This window comes from Amblyomma maculatum, chromosome 11 (genome assembly GCF_055883805.1).
Source record: "Amblyomma maculatum isolate TAMU_Amacu chromosome 11, ASM5588380v1, whole genome shotgun sequence".
NCBI classification, from domain to species: Eukaryota; Metazoa; Arthropoda; class Arachnida; order Ixodida; family Ixodidae; genus Amblyomma; species Amblyomma maculatum.
In genome coordinates, this window is record NC_139354.1 from 149,460,352 (window position 1) to 149,483,993 (window position 23,642).

The window sequence follows — 23,642 nt, forward strand, 5'->3', positions numbered from 1 at the left end:
CTGTCTGTTACGTATAAGGTATTTACTAAGGTAATCGCTAATAGAATCGGGACAACCTTAGACTGCAATCAAGCAAATGATAAAGCAGGTTTTCGGAAACGGTACTCTACTATCGATCATATCCATACCATCAATCAGGTGATAGAAAAATGCTCGGAATATAACCAGCCTTTATACATGGCATTCATTGATTACGAAAAACATTTGACTCAGTTGAAACATCGGCGGTGATGCAGGCATTGCGAAATCAGGGGGTGGATGAGCCGTACGTGAAAGTGCTGGAATATATACAGTCGAACCCGTATATATCGAACTCAACGGAGATCGCGAAATAGTTCGATATATCGATAATTCGATATACAGAAATCGGCTTGGGACAGCACTTACGATGCGAAAAAACGATACCGCATTTGTCGCGTAATCAACTCACTCGCATAATGAACCCACCCTTCACTTTTGCACTCGAAAATTTTGAAAAAAAAAAAACAAAAAAAAAAGCGTTAAGGCCAGCTCGCTCACATGCAAGCGATTAAGGGGGGACACGGCTCTTTGGCACCGAAAATCGGCCTGAAAATCGGATTTTCAATTTTTTCATTTTCGTATTCCTCGCACCATTTCGCATCTGCACGCAAATTTTCATCCTTATACCCCGCGTATTTATGAAGTTATAGCGATTAAAAAATGCAGTACCACACCCACTGCCCTTTAAATTGTGGACAAACGACACCCAATTTCGATCGCCCGGCGCATGAGAACTACGCGCTCCACCGCGGCGATTTTGGTCTCGTTCGAAAGCGCGCGCTTTCGGCTTATTTTTTCTTTCGGAAAGCAACCCTGTGCGCTCCGCCTTCCCCATAAAAAACAAACAAAAAGATAGCATGCAGCGCGCGCTACTATTGGCCGGTTAAGGCACGTGATCAAAATGGCGTCGTTTGGTTGGTTCCAGCAAGCTAGCCCTGAAATGCGGACTCCCAGTGACGCCATTTTGTCTTTCTGCCGACCACGCTAGTGCAACGCGAGAGTCATGCCAGGCGCGAAGTACCGCTCTTTGCACAAGTTCGGGCGAAAGCAACCAAAGAAACGCGTTAAGAATGCGACTTCGTTGCATACTGTGCAAGAAGCAAGTGCCAGTGCTGCGGGATTGTGTGACGATCACGTTGCGGGCGGCGACGCTTCTCCGATTCCGCTGGACAACGGCGCCGTTCTTCGTGCCGACTGCAGTCGTGTACGTATTGATACCGCGCCTGTCACTAACAGTGACATAACTCAAGTGAGTGCCCGTGAGCAGGCTACGCTTGATAGACTGGTATCGACGCCGGCGACGGCACGAAAGACCGCGCTGTTCGCCGATGCAAGTGGTGCGTCCGCAGAGTCAGATGCGGACGGAACAGCCTCCTATGCGGTAATTGACCTCAGCATTTTGAATATCCTCCTGGATGCCGTGCGGTGCAAAACGTGTCGTGGATGCGTGCGTTTAATTACCAGCGACCGGAGCTATGGCCTCGCCGTAAAACTGATCGTGCTGTGCGACAACTGCGGTGAGATTGCGGCCGAGTGGAACTCGCGGAGGGTTGACGGCGAGAAAAGGTGCAATCCTTTTGAGCTGAATATTCTGGCTAGTCGAGCAATGCTGTCGACCGGTAACGGCCAGACAGCAATGAACGATATCTTTTCGGCGATGGGGTTGTCGCGGCGCGGGATGCACAACAAGACGTTTCAATGGCATCTGAAGAACACACTGCAACCCGCTGCTACCCGAGCCGCCACGACCGCTATGGCACAAGCCGCGCAGGCAGTGGCGAAGGTCTACGATGACTTGTGTTTTGGGCATAGGGGGAACATTGCCGTGTGCTACGACGGCACATGGATGACGCGCGGACACTCATCACATATAGGCGTCGGTGCCGTGGTGGAACTCTTCACTGGTTACGTGCTTGATTATGTGGTGTTGTCAAACTTTTGTCTGGGCTGCGAAATTGGTCCCAAGCCAAACACTGACGGCTACGAACTTTGGAAATCACGCCACCAGTGCCAAAAAAACACCAACTCCAAGGCTGGTCAAATGGAAGTAGAGGCTGGCAAAATTCTGTTTGAAAGATCTCTGCAGCGCCACAACATGCGCTACACAACCATGCTATGCGATGGGGACAGTCGCACGTTCAGTGCTCTTAAAGATGCTGCAATCTATGGCTACATTGAAATAGTCAAAGAGGACTGCATAAATCACGTGCACAAGCGTATGGGAGCAGCTTTGCGCAACCTCTTGCAGAGACACAAGGGTGCAGGGAAGCAAAGTCTTGGCGGCAGAGGAAGGCTGACAGCTGATCTAGTTGACAAGCTGGCAATATATTATGGCCGAGCGCTTCGATCAAATGTAGGTGATGTGGATGCCATGCAGCGAGCTGTGATGGCGACATATTACCACATCACATCTACTGATGACTGCCCCAAACACAGTTTGTGTCCTACCGGTGAGAAGTCATGGTGCCGCCACAACGCTGCAAAGGCAAAAGAGGAGCCTGCACCAAAGCACAATTACAGTCTGCCAAGAGATGTGGCTGATGCTCTTTTGCCTGTTTATAGTCGTTTATCAGAGAAGAGCCTGCTGCAGAGGTGCATTCGGGGGAAGACCCAGAACTCGAACGAAAGTTTCCACTCGGTCATCTGGACCTTGATCCACAAAGAGCGGCACTCATCACTGTTTGCTGTGGAAGCAGCCACAGCAGAAGCTGTGCTGCGCTTCAATGCCGGCTGCAAGCATACAGCAGCAGCAATTCTGCAAGAATGCAGTACAAATGTGACAGCAACTGGGTCCAGGAGAGCTGAAGAAAAGGACTTGCACCGTAGCGTACGTTCTGCAAAGAAGCGGGCGGCTTCGCTTGGCGTTGCTAAAACAGAAAAAAGAAAACACCGCGACAGCATGCACCCCGACTATGCTCCTGGTGCATTTTAATAGCATGAGGTCTTTGGGGTTGCCCTTCCTGATTAAATGCCGTGAGGCTTGAGTGCTTCCGACAATCCCCCAATTTTGGTAGTGTTGCATTTTTTAAAGATCAATATCTCTGGTCCTGTTCTTGCTATTGCTTTAAAAATTTTTTTTTCTAGAAAGGGAATCCTGCGAGTCTCATGAAACCAAGGTAAATGCAGTGACGACAAAAGAAAATTTGCTGAGAAGGTTATGTTGTCTTCGGTACCCAAATGGAATTTTCCTTTCAAGCGTTTCCTATTGCGTAACTTTGGCTCAAATTGGCATAGGCCATTAATTTTCGCTTCAGATCACTTTCCACCTGTTTCTGATCTTGTTGACATATCAATCATTGACATAATTTACACCTACATGCTGTGAAGTGTTTTTCCTCGTTTTCTCAAAACTGCAATTTTGAGGGTGCTGCAATTTTGGAGGAGAGATATCTCTTAGTCTATTTGTGCTATAGCTCTCATTCTTGTCTTGTTAGAAAGAGAAAACCTTCGACAGTGCCGTAGGACAAAAATATGTACAGTTATTATGCGGCAACATTTACCGAATTAATTATCAATCTTAGGTGCCAACCTGGGCTTTTATTCATAAAAGTTTGACTTATTGTAACTTTGGTTCAAATTCTTCTACCACGTTAATTCATGACTAGCGGCACTCTATGATCCTTCTAGATCACTCTGGCAGGGCTATTCTCCTCATGCCATAAAGTGTTTAGTAATTAACTCACCTCCAAACGAAGAACATGAATTAGGGATTATTTTGAAAGCTATTTCATCTACAAGAAAACTAATCAGATATTTGAAATCAGCATGCAAAAGTACATTAATGGTGCAAGTTTCAGTCAGATCCACCCATAAATAAGGAAAAAGTTTTAAGAGGGGTGTCCCCCCTTAAGCAATCTCAGCGATGAGCCGCAGCGACAGAGCAAAAAATTTCCAACTTGTTTGAACTGCGTCCCTCTGGCAGCTTGAAACAAGGTTTCTGTGTCGCCGCGGCAGAAATCGCCAGCGTTTTCACTTGCATGTCGCACTCCATTTGGGTCGTCTCATCCACAGCTCATTTCTTGGCAGCGTGCCAAGATGCTACGCAGCGATAACATCCGGGCGCGTTTATCTTTTGATTGCTCCTGCGGTGGCAGGGAGCGAACTTGGCAGAGTGCCCGTGATGGCTTGATTGCACAAGCCTGGTTCGATTTATCACGCCGCGCTTAGGGCCGGCGTAGTCCACTGCCAAAAAATATTGGAAAGCGTGGTAGTCAGTAGCTGCAAATGCTGTTCGAAGCGAAAAATGCTAAAAGCCGGTGTCATGATTGCAGCTGACCGCGTGCTTTCGTTAATTCATACATGCAAGAATAAATGCCTTCAGCAAAAAAAAAAATAATAATAGTAAGCCGCTTCCTAACGCCATATCTTATGCTACGCCGCGCGTACAGCACAACGATAAAAATAGACGACTCTCAGAAAAAAAAAAAAAGATAGATCTGCCGCTTGTTAACTTCCGCTGCGCGCAGAGGGTTCGCGACACACGCTGGGGAAAGCGTCCGACGTTCTGTCTGAAAACGGGCTGAGCTGGCTTGGCGCATGCGTAGCACGTGCTACTGTGAACGAAGGCCGGGAAAGAGAAAGGAGAGAGATAGCTCAGCAAAAGAATGGGCACACCCTTGCGCTTCGCTCTGTCGCGTTTTTCCCCACTCGTTCCCACTGGTTCTCTCTGGTTCATTCACGCACATGGCTTGCAAATGTCACGTGCTGGTGCGCGGGAAACGATAACCGCAAATGCGCGCGCCTTTAGGGAATGGGCGTGGCGCTGCCCTAGCCGAACTGTCCCCTCTCATGGTCTTTGGGAAAGGCACACTTTCCAGTGCGTGGTGCGGAGTTCGGTATATCGAATGACCGGTGAAATTGAGTTCGATATATGACGCGGCTTTTCTATACTTTTACATGGGATTTTCAAGGGGATATTCCGTGAGTTCGATATAACCGAAATTCTATATATCCGGGTTCGACTGTATATAATGGCTGCACAGCAACCCTAGTTCTGCATAAAGAAAGTAACAAAATTCCCATAAAGAAAGGTGTTAGGCAAAGAGACACAATCTCCCCAGTACTATTCACAGCTTGTTTAGAGGAAGTATTCAGAGACATGGAATGGGAGCAGTTAGGGATAAGGGTAGATGGAGAATACCTCTGTAATCTGCTATTTGCTGATGACATTGCCTTGCTAAGCAACTTGAGGGATGAACTGCAAATAATGATTGATGACCTAGACAGGAAAAGTAGAAAGGTAGGCATGGAAATCAATATGCAGAAGACTAAGGTAATGTTCAACAGCCTCAGGAAGGAACAGCAGTTTACATTAAGTAGCGAAGTACTGGAAGTAGTAGGTGAATATGTCTACTTAGGACAGGTAGTAACCGCAGATCAGGACCATGAAAAGGAAATAACAAGAAGAATAAGATTGGGATGAAGCGCATTTGGCAAGCACTCGCAGATTATGACTAGCAGCTTACCGGTATCGCTGAAGAAGAAAGTATACAACAGTTGCATCTTACCTGTACTCACCTATGGGGCTGGAACATGGAGGCTAACCAAGAGAGTTCTACGTACTTAAGTTGAGGACAACCCAGAGGGCTATGGAGCGAAAAATGGTAGGGGTAACATTAAGAGATGGGAAGCGTGCACAGTGGGTCAGAGAAATAACTCATGTTACCGACATTCTAGTGGAAATTGAGAAGAAGAAATAGACATGGGCAGGACATGTAGTGCGAAGAGAGGATAACCGGTGGTCGCTTAGGGTAACAAACTGGATTCCAAGGGAAGGAAAGCGTAGCAGAGGGCGGCAGATAGTTAGGTTGGCGGATGAGGTTAAGAAGTTCGCAGTTGTCAAGTGGATGCAGCTAGCAGAGAACCGGGTTAAGTGGAGAAATATGGGAGAGGCCTTGGCCCTGCAGTGGGTATAGTCAGGCTGACGATGATGATGATGAATATGTGAGTCTCAGTAGAGCAAGGTGCACATCCAGCTACAAAAAGAAAGGGAAGAATCGTGATGATAACAGCACTGGGGCAGAAGTCCCTGCATTTCCTGCCACTTTTGCGAGTTCTCCAGCAGTTGCTACTGCCGCTACTACTCAGAGGTTCTCATGTGCCCCACCATCTCTGTCAAGAGAACAGCACAACAGGTTCTCATGTAAGACTAGTGTATAGAAAGAGAGAAAATACTGTATTTATTCGAATGTAACGCGAGGGTCGACTTTGCATATCGCCCAATGGTAAAAAAAAATAAAAAATAAAGCGAAATAAGTGCTTAAAAGATTACTTTAATAGAAATTTTGGCCCTTGCAGTCTCATTAAAAATGCTCATTCACTGTCGTCGTTGGAGGCAAAGTTAGGAATCGTCTTGCTTTTCACTCGACCTCCCGGGCGATGTTGTCGGAAGCCTTTTCGGTCAGGCTCACATACAAAAATCAGCTCCCGCTGCATCTGCCACCCATTTATGATAGATCAGTTAATGTCTAGCCGTCGATCTGCCTCAGAATTTCCTATTTCTTCTGCTATCAGAATACAGTAGAATCTCGATGATACGAATTGCAAGGGAGCACGCAAAATATTCGTATCATCCCGAATTCGTATGATTCAAAACAAGTCAACATCCACATGGGAATGAATTGAAAATGAAACAAAGTTTATTATGGCGAACTACTTGCGGCCGAAAAAGTCCGTAATGCTTGTCTGCACTTTTTTGCTGTTGATGTCGCGGACAAGCTCCGCCTGAAAGGCATAAAACCGTGCCGCGGTTTCGTCGCTCACGCTGCTGGCACTTACGGTGCGGCGCAGAACGTCCAAAGCGTGAAGAGTATCTGCCTTTGACGGTGGCTGATCACACTCGTCATCAGCGTCACCATCGCTGTCAGGCTCACTTTCGCAATCATTCGCTTCATTGACCAAGTCTTCAATAGACCTCAGCCCACAGGTCGCGACATTGTCGTCCGCGGTAACGAAGTCCCGAACCGAAGCTTCAGTTTCCAGATTGTCCCAGCCATCAATCGTGAGGTCTTCGTCTGGCTCTTGACAATCTCCTGCCGAAGCCGCAGCAAGTCCGATGGCAAATCCGCACTTTCTAAAACAGTTCGAGATTGTGTCTGAAGTTACACTATCCCACGACATGGCTAGAAAGTGCAAAGCATCTAAGAGACTGATCCGCAAGTTTGCTTCTTTACGGTCAATTTTTGCCAGCAGACGCTGCACTAGAAGTCCTTTGAAATGATGTTTCACATTTCTAATTATCCCAGCGTCCAGTGGCTGAAGATGGCTGGTAGTGTTCGCCGGCAGGAACCTGACTTTCACTTTATTGAATGTCATTTCCTTTGGGTGGGCAGAGCACTGGTCCACGAAAAGCAAACTTTTCCGGTTTCTTGACGCCATTTTCCGATCAAGGCTTGTCAAGAACTCGCGGAAAAAATCTCCAGTCATCCACGTCTTTCGGTTGCCTTTGTAAAAGACAGGCAAACGCTCCGCCGATCGGAAACACCTCGGTTTCTTCGACTTACCGATGACGGTAAGCTGGAGTTTCTCTGATCCATCAGAGTTGCAGCAAAAGAGTACTGTTACTCTCTCCTTGCTTTTCTGGCCGCCCTGGCATGCCTGGCCTTTTACGCACAAACTTCTTTCTAGTTGAAGGTTGAAAAAGAGGCCCGCCTCGTCGGCATTAAATATGTCACGTGGCGCGTACTCCGAAATCAGCGCCGGCAGCGTGTTCAGCCACTCATCTACAGCTGACTGATCCACTTTCTTGCCTTCACCTGAGACGACCCGGCAGACAAGTCCGTGTCGCTCCTTAAACCGGTGCAGCCATCCCCCAGACGCTTGGAAATTTTCAATTCCAAGCGAAAGCGCGACGGTGTCGGCTTTTTCACGTAGCACCTTGCTGTCCACGTTGACGCCGGCCGCTGTCACTTCGCGGAACCAAGTCAGCAGAACCTCTTCCAGCTTGACATGGGTCGCTGTTTTAGCCTGCTTCACGTTCGCACCGAAGTGCTGCCCATTCTTCAAGATGACATCTCGCTACCCAACAATGGTGCAGAGTGTTGACGGTGCCAACCCTAGCTCTTTTGCTAAGTCGACACTCTTCTTCTTTTCGTCGACCCTCTTCAGCACTTCAAGCTTTTCCTTAAAAGAAAGGGCTTAGGGCATTACGCTTCCGCGACATTTCGGCAGCAGCGAACGCTTGCGTCTTTCTAACGTTTGGGCAGTTCACGTCACAGCGAACGACAGAAAGAAGCGGCGAACGGAGAACCGGAGAACAACTGTAGCGGCAGCCAGTGTCACAGTCCTCCTGGGAACAGCCGGCGAGACAACTTTTCGATAGACCAATGAGCTGCCAGCGAATGAGTGACGTACACGACTCGGCACGTGCTTCGCCTTGGCCGTCCTTGTCTAGTGCTCGTCGGTTTGCTACGAAAGGGAGGGGAGAGTAGGGTGGCTAGTGGGGTGAGAGGCGTTGGAGAGGAGAGGCAGCGGCCGCAGTGGGTACCCTCTCCCCCTGCGAGCTCTTGCGCTGAGCTGCTCGGTGGCTTTGTGCGTTTGTACAACGTTCGTTCCTATCATTCGCGGCGGGGGGAAGGGGGGGGGGGGGGGGGGAGTTGGCGGCGGCCGCATCGGTTATGTTACAATCTTGAGGCCAGCCGCGCCGGCCCGCTCGCATGCACGACTGGTTTGCACGTTCGTATCAACCGCGGCAGGTTCGGAAACTCTTCGTATCACCCCTAATCTTAACGTATTCTATACAATGTAGTCCGTTCAAAGCATTCTTAAAATTCGTATCATCCCGAAATTCGTACCAGCCGTAATCGTGTCATCGAGATTCTACTGTAGGTTTCTTTTGAAGCGAGTGCCATACTGTGCACGGCGTGTTGCCATTATGCGAAATGCGGTAATGATAGCAGTAACCGCACTAATCCACTGCAAAAGATGCGACAAGCATGTTATATAAAGATGAGAATGTGATTCTGAGCCTACAAGTTAAAAGCACAACGTTTTGACTTTGGATGGACTGGAATTTGGCTGATTTCGCTTCCCTCGTACTCATGTTGCCAACATAACATAGTATAATCGGACATAAACTGAGTGGTGACAGAGCCAATGTGGCTGCAGCTTGGTGCTGCTTTAGGCCAACCGAATCGTAGTATTCGATTATAACGCGAGGGTAGATTTTGAGAGCCGAAAATCATACAAAAACTTGTGTTACATTTGAGTAAATACGGTACCTTACTACTGCAACTCATTTATCAGCCGCCTTTTGGAGCCAGATCATGTCATCACTATGCTGACCGTGGCATCGTCAAAAAAATGGATCAGATCTCAAGTCACCTCGTTGCTTAGCGCGATTGTTTTCGACAACATTTAATCGTGTTATATGTAGGGAGGTTTTGAAACATAGCACAGAAACACATAATCGCTGTTGTACAAAAAAATGTGACGAGAAAAGAACAAGCAGGAAGGATGCACTTTCACATCTAGTAGCAACGCTATGCTTTCCTTGCCACCTTTGAAGGATTAGCATACAACAGTAGCTACGCTGCATGCTTATATTCAGGTAGTTTGCTGAGCTTTAACAGAGTGAGGTGTTCACTTCTGTAAGGTGACCCATGTGACGACATGTCAGGCTCATGCTTGGCACACTAGTGTACTGTTGCCTCCAGTAATGCAGAAATATTGGGGCTTCTGCAGCTCCCACAGTATGTGGTCCACTGTGTCAGTCTCATTCTGTCAGTGAACTTGTACAGTATTCCAGCTTACTTTATTCTGCCAGTTTCCTCAAGTTGGCAGTAAGGTCAACCTGAATGATATGTAAACCAACATTCGAGGAAATGTAGCAAAGCTCATTTATTAGCCACAGCTGGATGTCTTGCATGTCATTCGAAAGGAAGATCACAGAACAAAAATGTGCTGTCTTGTGTGGCTAAGCAGTGTCAATCATTCAATACAGTCAACAGCAGGAGAATGCTAGGTGTAGGTAAGTCATTGCTAGAACGCATTTGACGTAAAAATTTATATGCAGGTTCCCAACCCGAGTGCGGCCAACGATGAAGGCATCACGGCCCTGCACAATGCCATCTGTGCGGGCCACCTGGACATTGTCAAGTTCCTCGTTGAGTTTGGGTGTGACGTCAACGCACAGGACAGCGATGGCTGGTGAGCTCTCCTTGCACCTGCCGACTGATCCTTTTCACATTCAGCCATAGATATTAGTGGCAATCTCCAAGAACACCGTGCCTTACAAGCCTGCCCCTGTCAGCATAGTCAAACCTTGATATAACAAACACGCATAAAACGAATTATTAAATATGTTGAACTCGTCCGAAGTATTTTTGTCAAACACGTGTATTTTTAACTTCCTATAGCGAACACGGTTCGGTATAAAACGGATAAAACGAACTTCGGTACGCTGAGCACTACCTCACTTTATTAGCAGGAGACAGACTTCGTTGCACTACAGGTGTGTTATGCGGTGCAGCAAACGTTTCGGGCTACCTCGCAGGCGCTGACAGCACTACAGATGCCACGTCGGCATTGAGAGTAGACAGCCAAAGAAAACGTTTGCATCTCGCAACTGCTGACAGCGCCGCTTCAGCAGCGGTGGCAGTGGCACGATGGAATGTTGTTACTTTTGCCCCTTTGCTTCTTTTGCGTTTTAGTGTTAGCAGTGGCGTGGCCGTCGTAGTTAGTAGCGTGGTAGCATTCTGTGGAGGTTGCGTCGGTGGTTGTGTCGAGTGTGGTGCGTGGGAGTGCGTAGTACTGTGATGGCTGTGAACATGAAAAAAAAAGAGCAGCACTGACGTTAAAGACCAAGCTCGAGATAGTTCAGCGTGTGGAGAACGGCGAAAAGAAGTGCGTTCTTGCGAACTTATATAGCATCCCAAAGAGCACTTTGAGTACCATTCTCAAGAGCAAAGCTGTCATCAAGGCACAAACACAAGAGACCACACGGACAAGTGCACAGCGTCTTCGGCCCCCTGCGTTCGGCGACGTGGAGAAGGCGCTCTACAAATAGTTTTTGGACGTCAGAGCTCGAAACATACTGGTGTCGGGACCGATGCTTCAACAAAAAGTGAAAGACTTTGCCTGTATCCTCGATGCTGAAAACTTCGTCGCCAGCTCCGGATGGCTGCAAAGCTTCAAGGCATGCTACGACATCGTAGGCAAAACGATCTCTGGCAAAAGTGAGACGGTTAACAGCGAGAGCATCAAAAAGTGGTTGGAAGAGGAGTGGCCGCAAATCCTTGCAAAATATCAGCCCAAGGACGTCTTCAATGCGGACGAAACGGGCCTATTTTGGCAGATGCTACCCAGACATACCCTTAACGCGCGTGGAGAGCCGTGCCATGGCGGGAAGCAAGGAAAGGCCCGGATCACTGTTTTGCTTGCCGCCAACATGGAAGACACTGTGAAGCTGCAACCCTTCGTCGTCGGGAGATTTAAAACCCCGAGATGCACGAAAGGGGGCCGCATACTCCCCGTAGAGTACACTTCCAACAAGAAATGTTGAACGACACTTGAACTTTTCGCGAAGTGGCTGCTTGCTTGGGACTGCGAGCTTGTGCGCGAGGGTCGCAAAGTGTGCGTCCTCGTTGATAACTGTACCGCACACAAAACAGATGTCGCACTCAATAACATTGAAGTTTGCTTTCTTCCGCCTAACACTACAGCCAAGCTGCAGCCTTTAGATCAGGGTGTCATCAGGGCTTTCAAGGCAATTTACAAGAGGAGACTGATTGACACTCTTCTTGTAAAGCTTCGTATGAAGCAGCACTTGAAGATTGACTTGCTGGGAGCAATCCAGATACTTTAAGGGGGGACATGGGTCTTGAGCAAAATTTTCTTAATATTTGTCCTGTCAGTATGAAATTTGCAGGGTTTATGTAAATTCTTGTGCTGGTTTCAAATATGTTGTTAGTTTTCTTCTACATAAATTTGCTGAGTAGTTACAGCAACTTTTCTGTTCCAGACTTGCGGGAAGCTTGTAAAAATATCTACTGAAGGGAAATTGCTAAAATGCACATGGATCTGTTCCTGAATGTCTAAGGAACACAATAAAACAAGTTTTGTGCTCCTGCCTTACTACAAGCCAAAGTTATGGAAGTTTTAAGTTTCAGCTTCACAGGTGCAACCACCCCCTTTCTACATCTTCTTATGTTTAAAAATTTTTCATGCAGTTGAGACCTTGTATAATAGCTTTATTGTGTTCCTTTAACACTCACGAGCCAGTAAAAAAAAAAATCATTACAATCTAACGAGTAGGAGAGCCACAATGCCACCCGCAAAATAGAAGGGTAGGCAAAATTTTCATTTTGAGAAAAATGGAAAAAACGAATTGCAATGTCAAACACTAATTTAATCAAACAAAAACTGTAGAAATGCAGGCCACTGTGGCCTAGAAGGCTCCTGGACAGTAATCTGCATTGGGTTTGCCCTTCTGCTTTCGTTTTGCAGCAGTCTGAAAAGCTGCAGAGGAAGCACGCTTCCTCTCTGCTCTCAGACATTCACTGGTGCAATGCACACGTTTACAATTTAAAATGGCTAGAAACCTTCAGGAATGTAGTCTCTTTGCTTTCCAACGTCCAAGTGTCGCCTCTTTCATTTTGATTTGCAGTTGCAGCACATTCAGTTGTCACTTCGTGTTTTTTTTTTTTTTTTTCTTTTTTTTACGTACGTCGTTTTGCTACGTCCTCGCATCAAGACCGCGGTGAGGAACGTTTATTGCGGAAAAGAAATGTAATTTGGAGCTGTTTGCTGCTTCCCAGTGCTCTGCATTGCACTGGAAGCAAGTGAATTCCCTAAGGACTATGAACGAGGTCCGATCGGCGCAAACGCGCGGCGAGCTCTACGAAGACGACGTGTCCCGCAGTTTACGCATTGGAGAATAAGTTTGACGGCGATTCCTTATCCCCGTTCACTTTTTTAAATGCCAATATCGCCGCCATATGTTTTACGCTCCGCCAATCTCGGCAAACTGTTCAGATCTGACGATCGTGAACTCCGCATCGCCAAGCGGACTGTCCGCCGCGCTGCCGTCATCGTTACGAACACAATCCGTCTACCGCTTCGTTGCTGGAGTTGGCGCGAGTTCAAGATTTTCCTGTTTTGAGCTTATCTTTCTGCTCATCTGCGGCCTGCGTTATCACTGTCGCGGCGGGCGCGACCGCTGGCAGTAGCAGTCCCCCGTGCTGGGGAACACGCTAGGCCTACTTCAGGCTCGTCACACGATCGTTCGGCGCACGATTTCCGTTGGCCGGAGCGCGCACAGCCGGGGCAGGACATAACTTGAGATGATTATTCAACTATTTTTTTCACTTTTTTCACAAATTCTTGCCATGAACTCACCTCGCGGTTCGGAACCAAGCGCGGCAGGCGTCACGCCTCCACCGTCTCCCCGCGGCTCGGGCGCGCCGAGCAGACGCCGTCAGCCAGCTCCACCAATGCGGGGACGCCTTATCGTCACGTGCACCCCGAAAGCCAATGGGATTGCAAATGCCACGTTTTCTTTTTTGCTATTTTTTATGCGACCAATGGGCGAATGTAAACAGCGGAGGCGGCAGTTTGAAGACGAAAGGCGGCTCTTTCGAATGAGACCAAGATGGCTACGGTGCCGCGCACAAAATGGGAGCTACGCCTCGCGGAAAATGGTTGTTTCGGGGGTCGTTTTCGGCCCAAATTTGGGCGACATCGATTATATAAATTGGCATTGTGACTAAAATACCGACCCTAGAGATGAAAAACTTAGCAGATAGGTAGATAAAGAGCTACTGATTTCGCAAATCACATTTTCTAAAAAGTGATTTTTTCGCGATTTTTTGGTCCGCAAGACCCGTGTCCCCCCTTAAGCGGCATGGGGCAATGTGAAAGGCGAAGCGATTGCCAACTGCTTTCGGCACGCTGGTTTTGTTCCAGTAGAACCCCTGCAGCAAGTGATGATGTTGATGATGCCGACGAAGCAGAAGCAGAGCTCCGCGAGCTCGATGAGGCCTGGAACGATTTTTCGCGTTTTGTTGGTGACATGCCCGCAACAATGACTGTAGAAGACTTTGTAGGTGGCGACGATATCGCACCGACCTCGGCTATACTGACGGACGTCGAAATCGCTGCGCAAGTCTCTGAACATCCCGATGAAGCTCAGGCTGACCCTGATGAGAACATTGCTAGTTCACAAGAAGCGCTTGCTGCATTGGATTTGCTGCACCGCCACTGCAGTGCTATTGAGGGCAGTGTGTTTGCCCTTGTTGAGTGTTTGCAAACTGTGGAACAGGGCGTAATACGGAACGCGATCAACGCAAAAAAGCAGGCTGCGATAATGCAGTTCCTTGCGCCTGCATAAATGGACGTGACCCAAGTAAGCACCCTCCGAGTTGCTGTGTCTTCTCTGATTGAATTTTGCTGCTCTTGCATGTATTTTCTGCGAAATTTTGTACAGTCGAAACCGGATATATCCAACTCGAAGGGGATCGCGAAATAGTTCGATATATCGATAATTCTATATACTGAAATCGGCTTGGGACGGCACTTAGAATGCGAAAAAACGATACTGTATTTGTCGTGTAATCAACTCACTTGCATAATGAACCCACCCTCCACTTTTGCACTCGAGAATTTGGGAAAAAAAAAGCGTTAAGGCCAGCTCGCTCACATGCAAGCGATCTTAGCGATGAGCGGCAGCGACAGAGCAAAAAATTTCCAACTTGTTGAAACCGTCTCTCTGCCGTATGAGCCACCGCCACAGCTCAAACTCAAAACAAGGTTTCTGTGTCACCGCGGCAGAAATCGCCAGCGTTATCACTTGCATGTCGCACTCCGATTCGGTCGTCTCATCCACAGCTCATTTCTTGGCAGCATGCGAAGATGCTGCGCAGCAATAACATCCGGGCGCGTTTATCTTTTGATTGCTCCTGCGGTGGCAGGGAGCGAACTTGGCAGAGTGCCCGTGATGGCTTGATTGCACAAGCCACGCCGCGCTTGGGGCGGGTGCCAAGATCGCAGCAGCTGACCGCGTGCTTTCGTTGATTCATACATGCAGGATTCCCGAAAACAAAAAACAACTGCCCCCCCCCCCCCCCTTCCCTCGCTTAACGTCCGAGCAGCACAATAAAGAAAGGATGACTCTCAAAAAAAAAAAAAAAAAAAAACAGAGAGCTGCCGCTTCTTAACGTCCGCATGCGCCATAGCCACGTCAGCCGCCGCACGCAGAGGGTTCGCAACACACGCTGGAGAATGCATCCAACGTCTGTCTGAAAACGGGCTTAGCTGGCTTGGCGCATGTGTAGCGCGTGCTGAAGGAGAGAGATAGCTGGGCAGAAGAATGGGCACACCCATACACATGGCTTGCAATCGTCATATATTGGCGCGTGGGAAACGATAACTGCAGATGCGTGCGGCTTTGGGGAATGGGCGCGGCGCTGCCCAGACCAGCCGTCGCCGAACTGTTTGTTCCTTCTCATTCCTTCCGCGCATGGCTTTAAAACGTCACGCGGCAAACGGCCAAGGATGATGCGATCGTCTTTGGGGAAGGCACATTTTCCAATGCGTGGTGCGGAGTTCGATATATCGAACGGCCGGTGAAATTAAGTTTGATATATGACGCGGCTTTCCTATACTTTTACATGGGATTTTCAAGGGAATATTTCGTGGGTTCGATATAACCAAAATTCGATATATCTGGGTTCAATATAACCGGGTTCGACTGTAGTTGAATGCGAAATCCTTGGAAAAGAATAAAGAAATTCCAGCTGCTGCACCCTCCCCGCCGCGCACTCATACAATAGAACCTGTTTTCTGGCCTTCTCCGCATTGTAAGCCCGCGCGCCTTTCTCCCGCTGCCCTTCCACCCCTCGAAACACAAATGGACTTCGCCAACGCGCTGACAGCGCTGATCCGCTGATCTGCTCACTCACCGGCTCGCCCCTCATTTTGCGCAGTTCTGCAAACGAATTTGGTTGTCTGTGCAAGTTGATTGCGTCGAAGTCGTTACTGGCCTCACGGTTTCTTCGTCTCGTTTTAATCGCCGCCTAAACGTAAGATGGCTGATCCATCCGCTGATTATCGGACGTTGCCAGTGAAAAGAAAGCGCTCGGCTATTGATTTGGAGACAAGTGCAGTATCGCGAAGGAGTACGCACTATCGCAACCGACGGTGTAGACGATCATCTGCTCCTCTGAGAAGTTCGACAAAGAAAAGTCCTCGCTTGACAGTGGGTGCAAATGCGTTCGACAAGGCGCCTGACGACGACAGTGACGGCGACGACAGCGACAATGACTCGGTAGGGCAGGCTGCCTCATCATTGTTCTCACAAGAGGCCCTGCAGTTGATTCAGTCCCTCTGAGGCTTTATTTTCGCGAGGGACCTTCCGCTGCACTACGTGGTGTATCTAGATGCCATGGAGAAGGATGTCGACACACTTCGCGTGAGGCAAGCAAGGCTAACGGACATGGGGCTTTCTCGTGCAAGCCAGTGAGATGTATGTACGTGGTGAGATGCTTGCGGCGATTTCACCACAGGGGCCTGCATGCTCCAATCTCCTCTGCTTTTAAATAAAAGTTTCGTCTTTCTCTCTCTCTCTTCACCCCAGCGTTACTTCGGGATTTCTCAAGCTGAGGGGAGCCGCGGCAACCTTCTCGTATTTTTTACAAGACCCCTTTCATCATCATCATTAACCTGACTATACCCACTGCAGGGCGAAGGCCTGTCCCATATTTCTCCACTTAACCCATTCTGTGCTAGCTGCATCCACTTGACCCCCGCGAATTTCTTAACCTCATCCGCCCACCTAACTTTCTGTCGCCCCCTGCTACGCTTTCCTTTTCTTGGAATCCAGTTTGTTACCCTAAGCGACAATCGGTTATCCTCTCTTCGCACTACATGTCCTGCCCATGCCCATTTCTTCTTCTTAATTTCCACTAGAATGTCGGTAACTTGAATTATTTCTCTGACCTACTCTGCACGCTTTCTATCTCTTAATGTTACCCCTACCATTTTTCGTTCCATAGCCCTCTGGGTTGTCCTCAAATTAAGTAGAACTTTCTTGTTTAGCCTCCACGTTTCAGCCCCATAGGTGAGTGCAGGTAAGATGCAACTGTTGTATACTTCTTGAGCGATACCGGTAAGCTGCTAGTCATAATCTGCGAGTGCTTGCCAAATGCGCTCCATCTCAATCTTATTCTTGTTATTTCCTTTTGATGGTCCGGATCTGCGGTTACTACCTGTCCTAAATAGACATAATCGCCTACTACTTCCAGTACTTCGCTACCTAATGTAAACTGCTGTTCCTTCCCGAGGCTGTTGAACATTACCTTAGTCTTTCGCATATTAATTTTCAAGCCTACCTTTCTAGTTTTCCTGTCTAGGTCATCAATCATTATTTGCAGACCCCTTTCGGGGCCACCAAAACGATGTCTCAGCGGAGCTCGCATGTCACTTGCTGTCCGTGACCCCTCTCTGCAGTTGTTACGCATTTTTTTCATGCAAACCGTTTATAACAATTATCGGTTATAACAATGGAAATTTTGTGGCACTTGAATATTGTTATATAAGTGGACTCGACTGTACTGACATTTCCTGATAGAGTTTAATAGAGTTTACGTAGTATGAACTGTCACGGTTGTGTTTTGAGCACCTGCGCTCGCCTTCCTGCTTTCAAGAGAAAGGAAAGAGTACTTTTCTCAGCTGGCAGAAAACTAGCGGGCAGCGAATTTGTGCTTAGAAAGCGGACCGGGTTGAAGAGCACGTTTTCTAATCTAAAAGAATTAGTAATCTGACCATGTGTCATGAGACGCCTTCTTTGTCCGCTTGTTTTCTGACAATATGGGAAAGTGTGCTTTTCATTCTCGCAAGAGCAGAAAAACATATGCAAAGCACTGAAAACCGAACCCTGACAGTTCATACTGCGTGCAAAACCATGAAATATTTTGCAGAAGCATCGGCAACTTGTTAACTCCCCAACACGCGCAAATATTCAAGTGCTCCACTCTGTGTTTCACGTTGGTGAGTTAGCACATACTAATTGTGTCTGAGAACGAAATGGCAGTCAAGCATCAACGAAAACCCTTCAGAAACACCAGCAAACAATGCGTGGGCTACCCCAATTTGTGTGCAATAAATTGGCAGCAAACGACACAATTAGAGAAGGCACAGTGACGGCCCCGTATACTGTGCAAGAGCTGATGCCAAGTTAAACGCAAATTATTGTACCCCAAGAAGGCGAAAGAAATGGAGAAGCACGCATAGTGCAACTAGATATTGAGATAGCGTCACGCTTCACTCCCGCGAACGGTCATCAGCCGAACCAGGGGCTGCAGCGCAGTGGAATTCGAAGAAGGAATCGCGAAGGCGCGCGCAGCACTATCTTTTTCACTGATTTGCTATCTAGGAAAGCGAGAACGAAGGGGCCGAACCCCCTCTCAGTGCATACCCTCGCTACCGTCGCGCGGCGGGGCGCACATCCGATAGCAGCGCCACGATAGCGGACAGCAACTGTTCCTCGGCTATTCGGAGCGTTCTGGGAACTTTTAACCACTTCAGTACCTTGTACATACTTGCATATGCTGCATATATACATGAGCATATGCTGCTCGCACACTCACATATATCGTATTTGCACGATTCTAATAAGCACCTTTTTTTCCCGAAAATGAGTGTTTAAAAATACATGCGCGTGACATTTGGACTCAAAACTGAAAAATCTTAAAAACCGAAACCAAAATCTCAAAACCCGAAATGAAGCAGCTCAATAAACCTTGGCCAGCAACATTGACATCGGCATGAGCAAGCCAGTGAGCTTCCAGCATGGACGCTTCCGGTAAACCTCCTCTGTTTTGTTTGTCCAACCGCTTGATGTGTGCTTAAATCATGGTATCATGGCTTAAATAAGCCCGTAAAAGATCGCGTGCGTGCCATGCATGCGCAGCATACAGCGACTGGCTCCGTGAGCAAGCCCTCACACGATCTCAATGAGAGAGTGACACTCGGACACATTGCGAGACGGATTCATGGCGTGAGGAAGACCCTTCCGCTAGCAGTGGTCATGCGTGTACAAGATAACCTTTTGTTGTTGGTGAACAGCGAGAAAGAGCTGTCTTCCAACTTTCACGGCAGGTAACCTATGACGTCCACATCTCATGGTTGTGTTTGTGAGTGCCAAATTTGTTCCATTAAATGTTCTAAGAAATTTTCAGACGCTTCTTCACTGCATTATTTGTTGTGCGTAGTAGAATCGGCGCCAGGTTATTTTCGCGCTTTCCAGGCATAAAGTGTTACTGTGCGTTACAATTGGGGGTGCGTTAGATCGTGCAAATACGATAGACTCAAGTAGCCCTTACATCTTCGCTACATCTTCAGCCAAAAGTGTGACATTAACCAGAGTCTTTGAAGGAATTTCCACTGGCATTGCTTTGGTAAGCGATGGTAACAGTGATGTGCATGTTAGAAAAAGATGGCTGAAACAGTTACTGTCAGGCCAAGGTCCCTGGACTCCATGCTCTAGTTTGAGGGAGTTTATGTGTCTAGATAAATGAAGTACAGTCGAACCCGGTTATATCGAACCCGGATATATCGAATTTTGGTTATATCGAACTCATGGAATATCCCCTTGAAAATCCCATGTAAAAGCATAGGAAAGCCGCCGCTGAGCTGTGCCTTCTCATTACTTCAGCGCGTGGCTTGAAAACGTCACGCGGCAAACGGCCGAGGTGATGCGATGATCTTTGGAGGAGGCGCACCGCCCAATGCCTGATGCGGAGTTCGATATATCGAACGACCGGTGAAATTGAGTTCGATATACGGCGCCGCTTTCCTATACTTTCACATGGGATTTTCAAGTGGATATTCCGTGAGTTCGATATAACCAAAAGTCGAAATATCCGGGTTCGACTGTATTTGTCTCTGGCGGGCCAGGCCGGGCCGACACATGCAACTTTTGCGAAAGCGTGAATACGGCCATAGAGCGATGGGTAGAATGGCAGCATTTTCTCTCGTCCTTCCCACGCGAGAGCTTCCGAGTTGTTTTTCGGTGTCGACCCGCCTTTCCTTCTCGCCGAGAACATATTTTTGGTAGCAGTCAGTGAACAAGCATAGGGGTCCAGGAGCGCCGCAAATGCCTCAATTCAATGCATAACTTGTTGTTGCACAATAAGGTAATCGTACGTATGTGCTGTCTTTATATACTCAGCATTTCATGATCTTGGATAAAAATTATCACCCTAAAATTTTCTTCTGTATCACTGCTTCGACTGCAAGTAAAGATTGACGGGCCAGGGTCAGGTCCTTTCAGAGCCGGACCGGACCGGGCTCGTGTCTGTAGTGTCGGGTCCGGGCTGGGCTCAGGCTAAAATTTTCGGCCCGTGCACTCCTCTCATGTTCATGTATGCGCGCGTGGCCTGCTGTGATGGTCTCACCTCACCATACAGTACTGCAGTGTCACATGCGCCTAGTTGTTCAGCTCTGTGGCAGTGTGTGCATGTATGTGTATTCTTTCCCCTTTCTGTGACTCTTGTCAAGATGAACTTTCAGATAACATGCGGACATTCGTTCGGTGTCCATAGGATTCTGTCTAGAAAAGGAATCCACTTAAATTGTTTCACGTGCTCTGCGATTGAGGCACACTTTTTCAGGGACTGGAAAGAGCAGTGACCCTTTACAGTTGCACTGCGTGATGGAAAACAGTACAGTCGAACCCGGATATATCGAATTTCGGTTATATCGAACTCACAAAATATCCCCTTGAAAATCCCATGTAAAAGTATAGGAAAGCCGCGTCATATATCTAACTCAATTTCACCGGTCGTTCAATATATCGAACTCCGCACCACGCACAGGAAAGTGTGCCTTTCCCAAAGGCCATCGCATCACCCTCGGCCGTTTGCTGTGTGACGTTTTCAAGCCCCGCGCCTAAGTAATGAGAGGGGACAGTTGGGCTAGGGCAGCGCCGCCCCCATTCCCTAAAGGCGTGCGCATTTGCGGTTATCGTCTCCCGTGCACCAACACGTGACATTTGCAAGCCATGTGCGTGAATGAACCAGAGAGAACCGGTGGGAACGAGTGGGGAAAAACGCGACAGAGCGAAGCGCAAGGGTGTGCCCATTCTTTTGCCGAGCTATCTCTCTCCTTTCTCTTTCCCGGCCTTTGTTCGCAGTAGCACGCGCTACGCATGCGCCAAGCCAGCTCAGCCCGTTTTCAGACAGAACGTCGGACGCTTTCCCCAGCGTGTGTTGCGAACCCTCTGCGCGCAGCGGCTGATGTGGCTATGGCGCCTGCGGAAGTTAACAAGCGGCAGATCTATCCTTTTTTTTTTTTTTTCTGAGAGTCGTCTATTTTTATCGTTGTGCTGTACGCACGGCGTAGCGTAAGATATTGCGTTACGAAGCGGCGGCTTTTTTTTTTTTTTTTTTTTTTTGCGGGAGTCATTTATTCTTGCATGTATGAATTAACGAAAGCATGCGGTCAGCTGCGATCATGACACCGGCTTTTAGCATTTTTCGCTTCAAACAGCATTTGAAGCTACTGTACCACGCTTTCCAATATTTTGTGGCAGTGGACTATGCCCGCCCCAAGCGCTGCGTGATAAATCGAACCAGGCTTGTGCAATCAAGCCATCACGGGCAGTCTGCCAAGTTTGCTCCCCACCGCAGGAGCTATAAAAAGATAAACACACCAGGTGACGTTATCGCTGCCCAGCATCTTGGCACGCTGCCAAGAAATGAGCTGTGGATGAGACGACCCTAATGGAGTGGGAACAGAAACCTTGTTTCGAGCTGCCGCAGTGGCTCGAACAGCAGAGGGGACGCAGTTCCAACAAGTTGGAAATTTTTTGCTCTGTGGCTGCGGCGGCTCGTCGCTTAATCGCTTGCATGTGAGCGAGCTGGCCTTAACGTTTTTTTTTTTCTTTTTTTTGCAAATTCTCGAGTGCAAAAGTGAAGGGTGGGTTCATTATGCGAGTGAGTTGATTACGCGACAAATGCGGTATCGTTTTTTCGCATCGTAAGTGCTGTCCCAAGACGATTTCCGTATATCGAATTATCGATATATCAAACTATTTCGCGTTTCTCGTCGAGTTCGATATATCTGGGTTCGACTGTATAGAGTGCTTCCACGCAAGACAACCACATTTCCAGAGGATAACTTCTTTGCACTTTGACTCCAAAGTGTGGGGGAAGCCCTTGTGGAAACATTCTTCCTCGAGGGGAGTGTTCTTGCTGGTGTGGAAAAGGCAGGGCATCTTTTCATGCTTGCCTGGCATGTGGTGCAAATCCAGATTATATAAATTGCAGGTGTGTTCTTTTGCAGCTCATTGTGCCTGGTAAACAAAAAGGCACGCAGACATGAAGTGGATCTTCTCTGTGACTTGCGCCTTAAAATTGGCTCAATGTTTCAATGATAGAGTAGTGCTACCTTGTCCTCACTGGCTGGCTGACACGTGTGTGCAGGACGCCCCTGCACTGTGCCGCATCTTGCAACAATCTGGCCATGGTGCGCTTCCTGGTGGAGCACGGGGCATGTGTGTTTGCCGCCACCCTCAGCGACCACGAGACGGCCGCCGACAAGTGCGAGGAGGATGAGGAGGGCTTCGACAGCTGCTCAGAGTACCTCTACGGTATTGTTATTTTTATTCTTCTGACACCCACCACAGTGGCTCAGTGCATCCGATAGAGGCCGCATTCAAAGACTCCCGCATACTACTTGCGATGTTGAAATTTATTGCTCTTGAGTACACGTCTGTTGTAAGGTGGCTTTACTCTAGGTCCAGGGTTTACCAGGCATTGAGACTCTGGGATCAAGGACGGAGTATAGCAGGTACAGTAGAAACCCGTTCATACGTTTTTCACTGGTCCGAGAAAAAAAACGTAACAACCGGGAAAACACAACAGTGAGGAAGGCTCCGAAAAGGATCGAGAATGGTGCAGCTTTCACTTCAAACAATTTATTTTCGCAAAGTGACGTTAGGACTTTAAAAAAATCAAGAATTATGGACTGCCGTTTCTTTCGCTCGCTAGAAAACACCAAGTGCTTCTCAATAGCCTGGAAAGCCGCATTGCTGTCCGCGTCGCTTTGAGGTGCGACATACCTACAGAGGAGGTCCAGAGCCGCGACCGCTTCTCCAACGCTCGGATCTGACAAATCCTCGGAATAGTGTGGCTCAAGCTCGTCATCACAACCTGCGGCTTCACTCGCGACTGAGCTCGCAACAATATCACCGATACTCTGGCACTCTGATGTCACGATGGCAGCATCTACTGCGACGTAGTCGTCGTATGTGAGTCCCGTGGCACCCAGCGCATCCATCGCCTCAGTGAGCTCTTGATCGCAAGAGGCTGCTTCTGACTCCCCAGCGTCTGTGCCAGGAAATTCCCCTTCGCCGTCCGTGCAAAAGCCACTCTGCGCGAAGCAGTGCTGTGCAGTTGATGCGGCCACTGCAGCCCACGCTGAAGCGACATAGTGCATAGCGTCAAGCACCGAAATGGTCGTAGGCTGCTGTCCACGATCAATACGCGCAAGACAGCGCTTCACAACACACTTCCGGTAGGAATGCTTCAGGTTCTTTATGATGCCGGCATCCAGCGGCTGCAGATGGGTTGTAGTGTTCGGTGGGAAGAACACAAGCTTGACGTTCTGAAGAAACTGCGGGTCTC

At 48.3% G+C, this 23,642-nt stretch overlaps 1 protein-coding gene across 2 annotated transcripts in view; it reads left to right on the forward strand.

The window, feature by feature from the left end:
* The window catches only part of ASPP (Ankyrin-repeat, SH3-domain, and Proline-rich-region containing Protein), a 91,393-nt gene that overhangs the window by 53,649 nt on the left and 14,102 nt on the right, over positions 1-23,642 (forward strand). For both annotated transcript variants that reach the window (XM_084584596.1, XM_084584597.1), the window contains 2 exons: positions 10,034-10,167; positions 22,440-22,606. In XM_084584596.1, the coding sequence (XP_084440722.1) occupies positions 10,034-10,167; positions 22,440-22,606 (301 nt within the window). The remainder of the gene's footprint in view (positions 1-10,033; positions 10,168-22,439; positions 22,607-23,642) is intronic.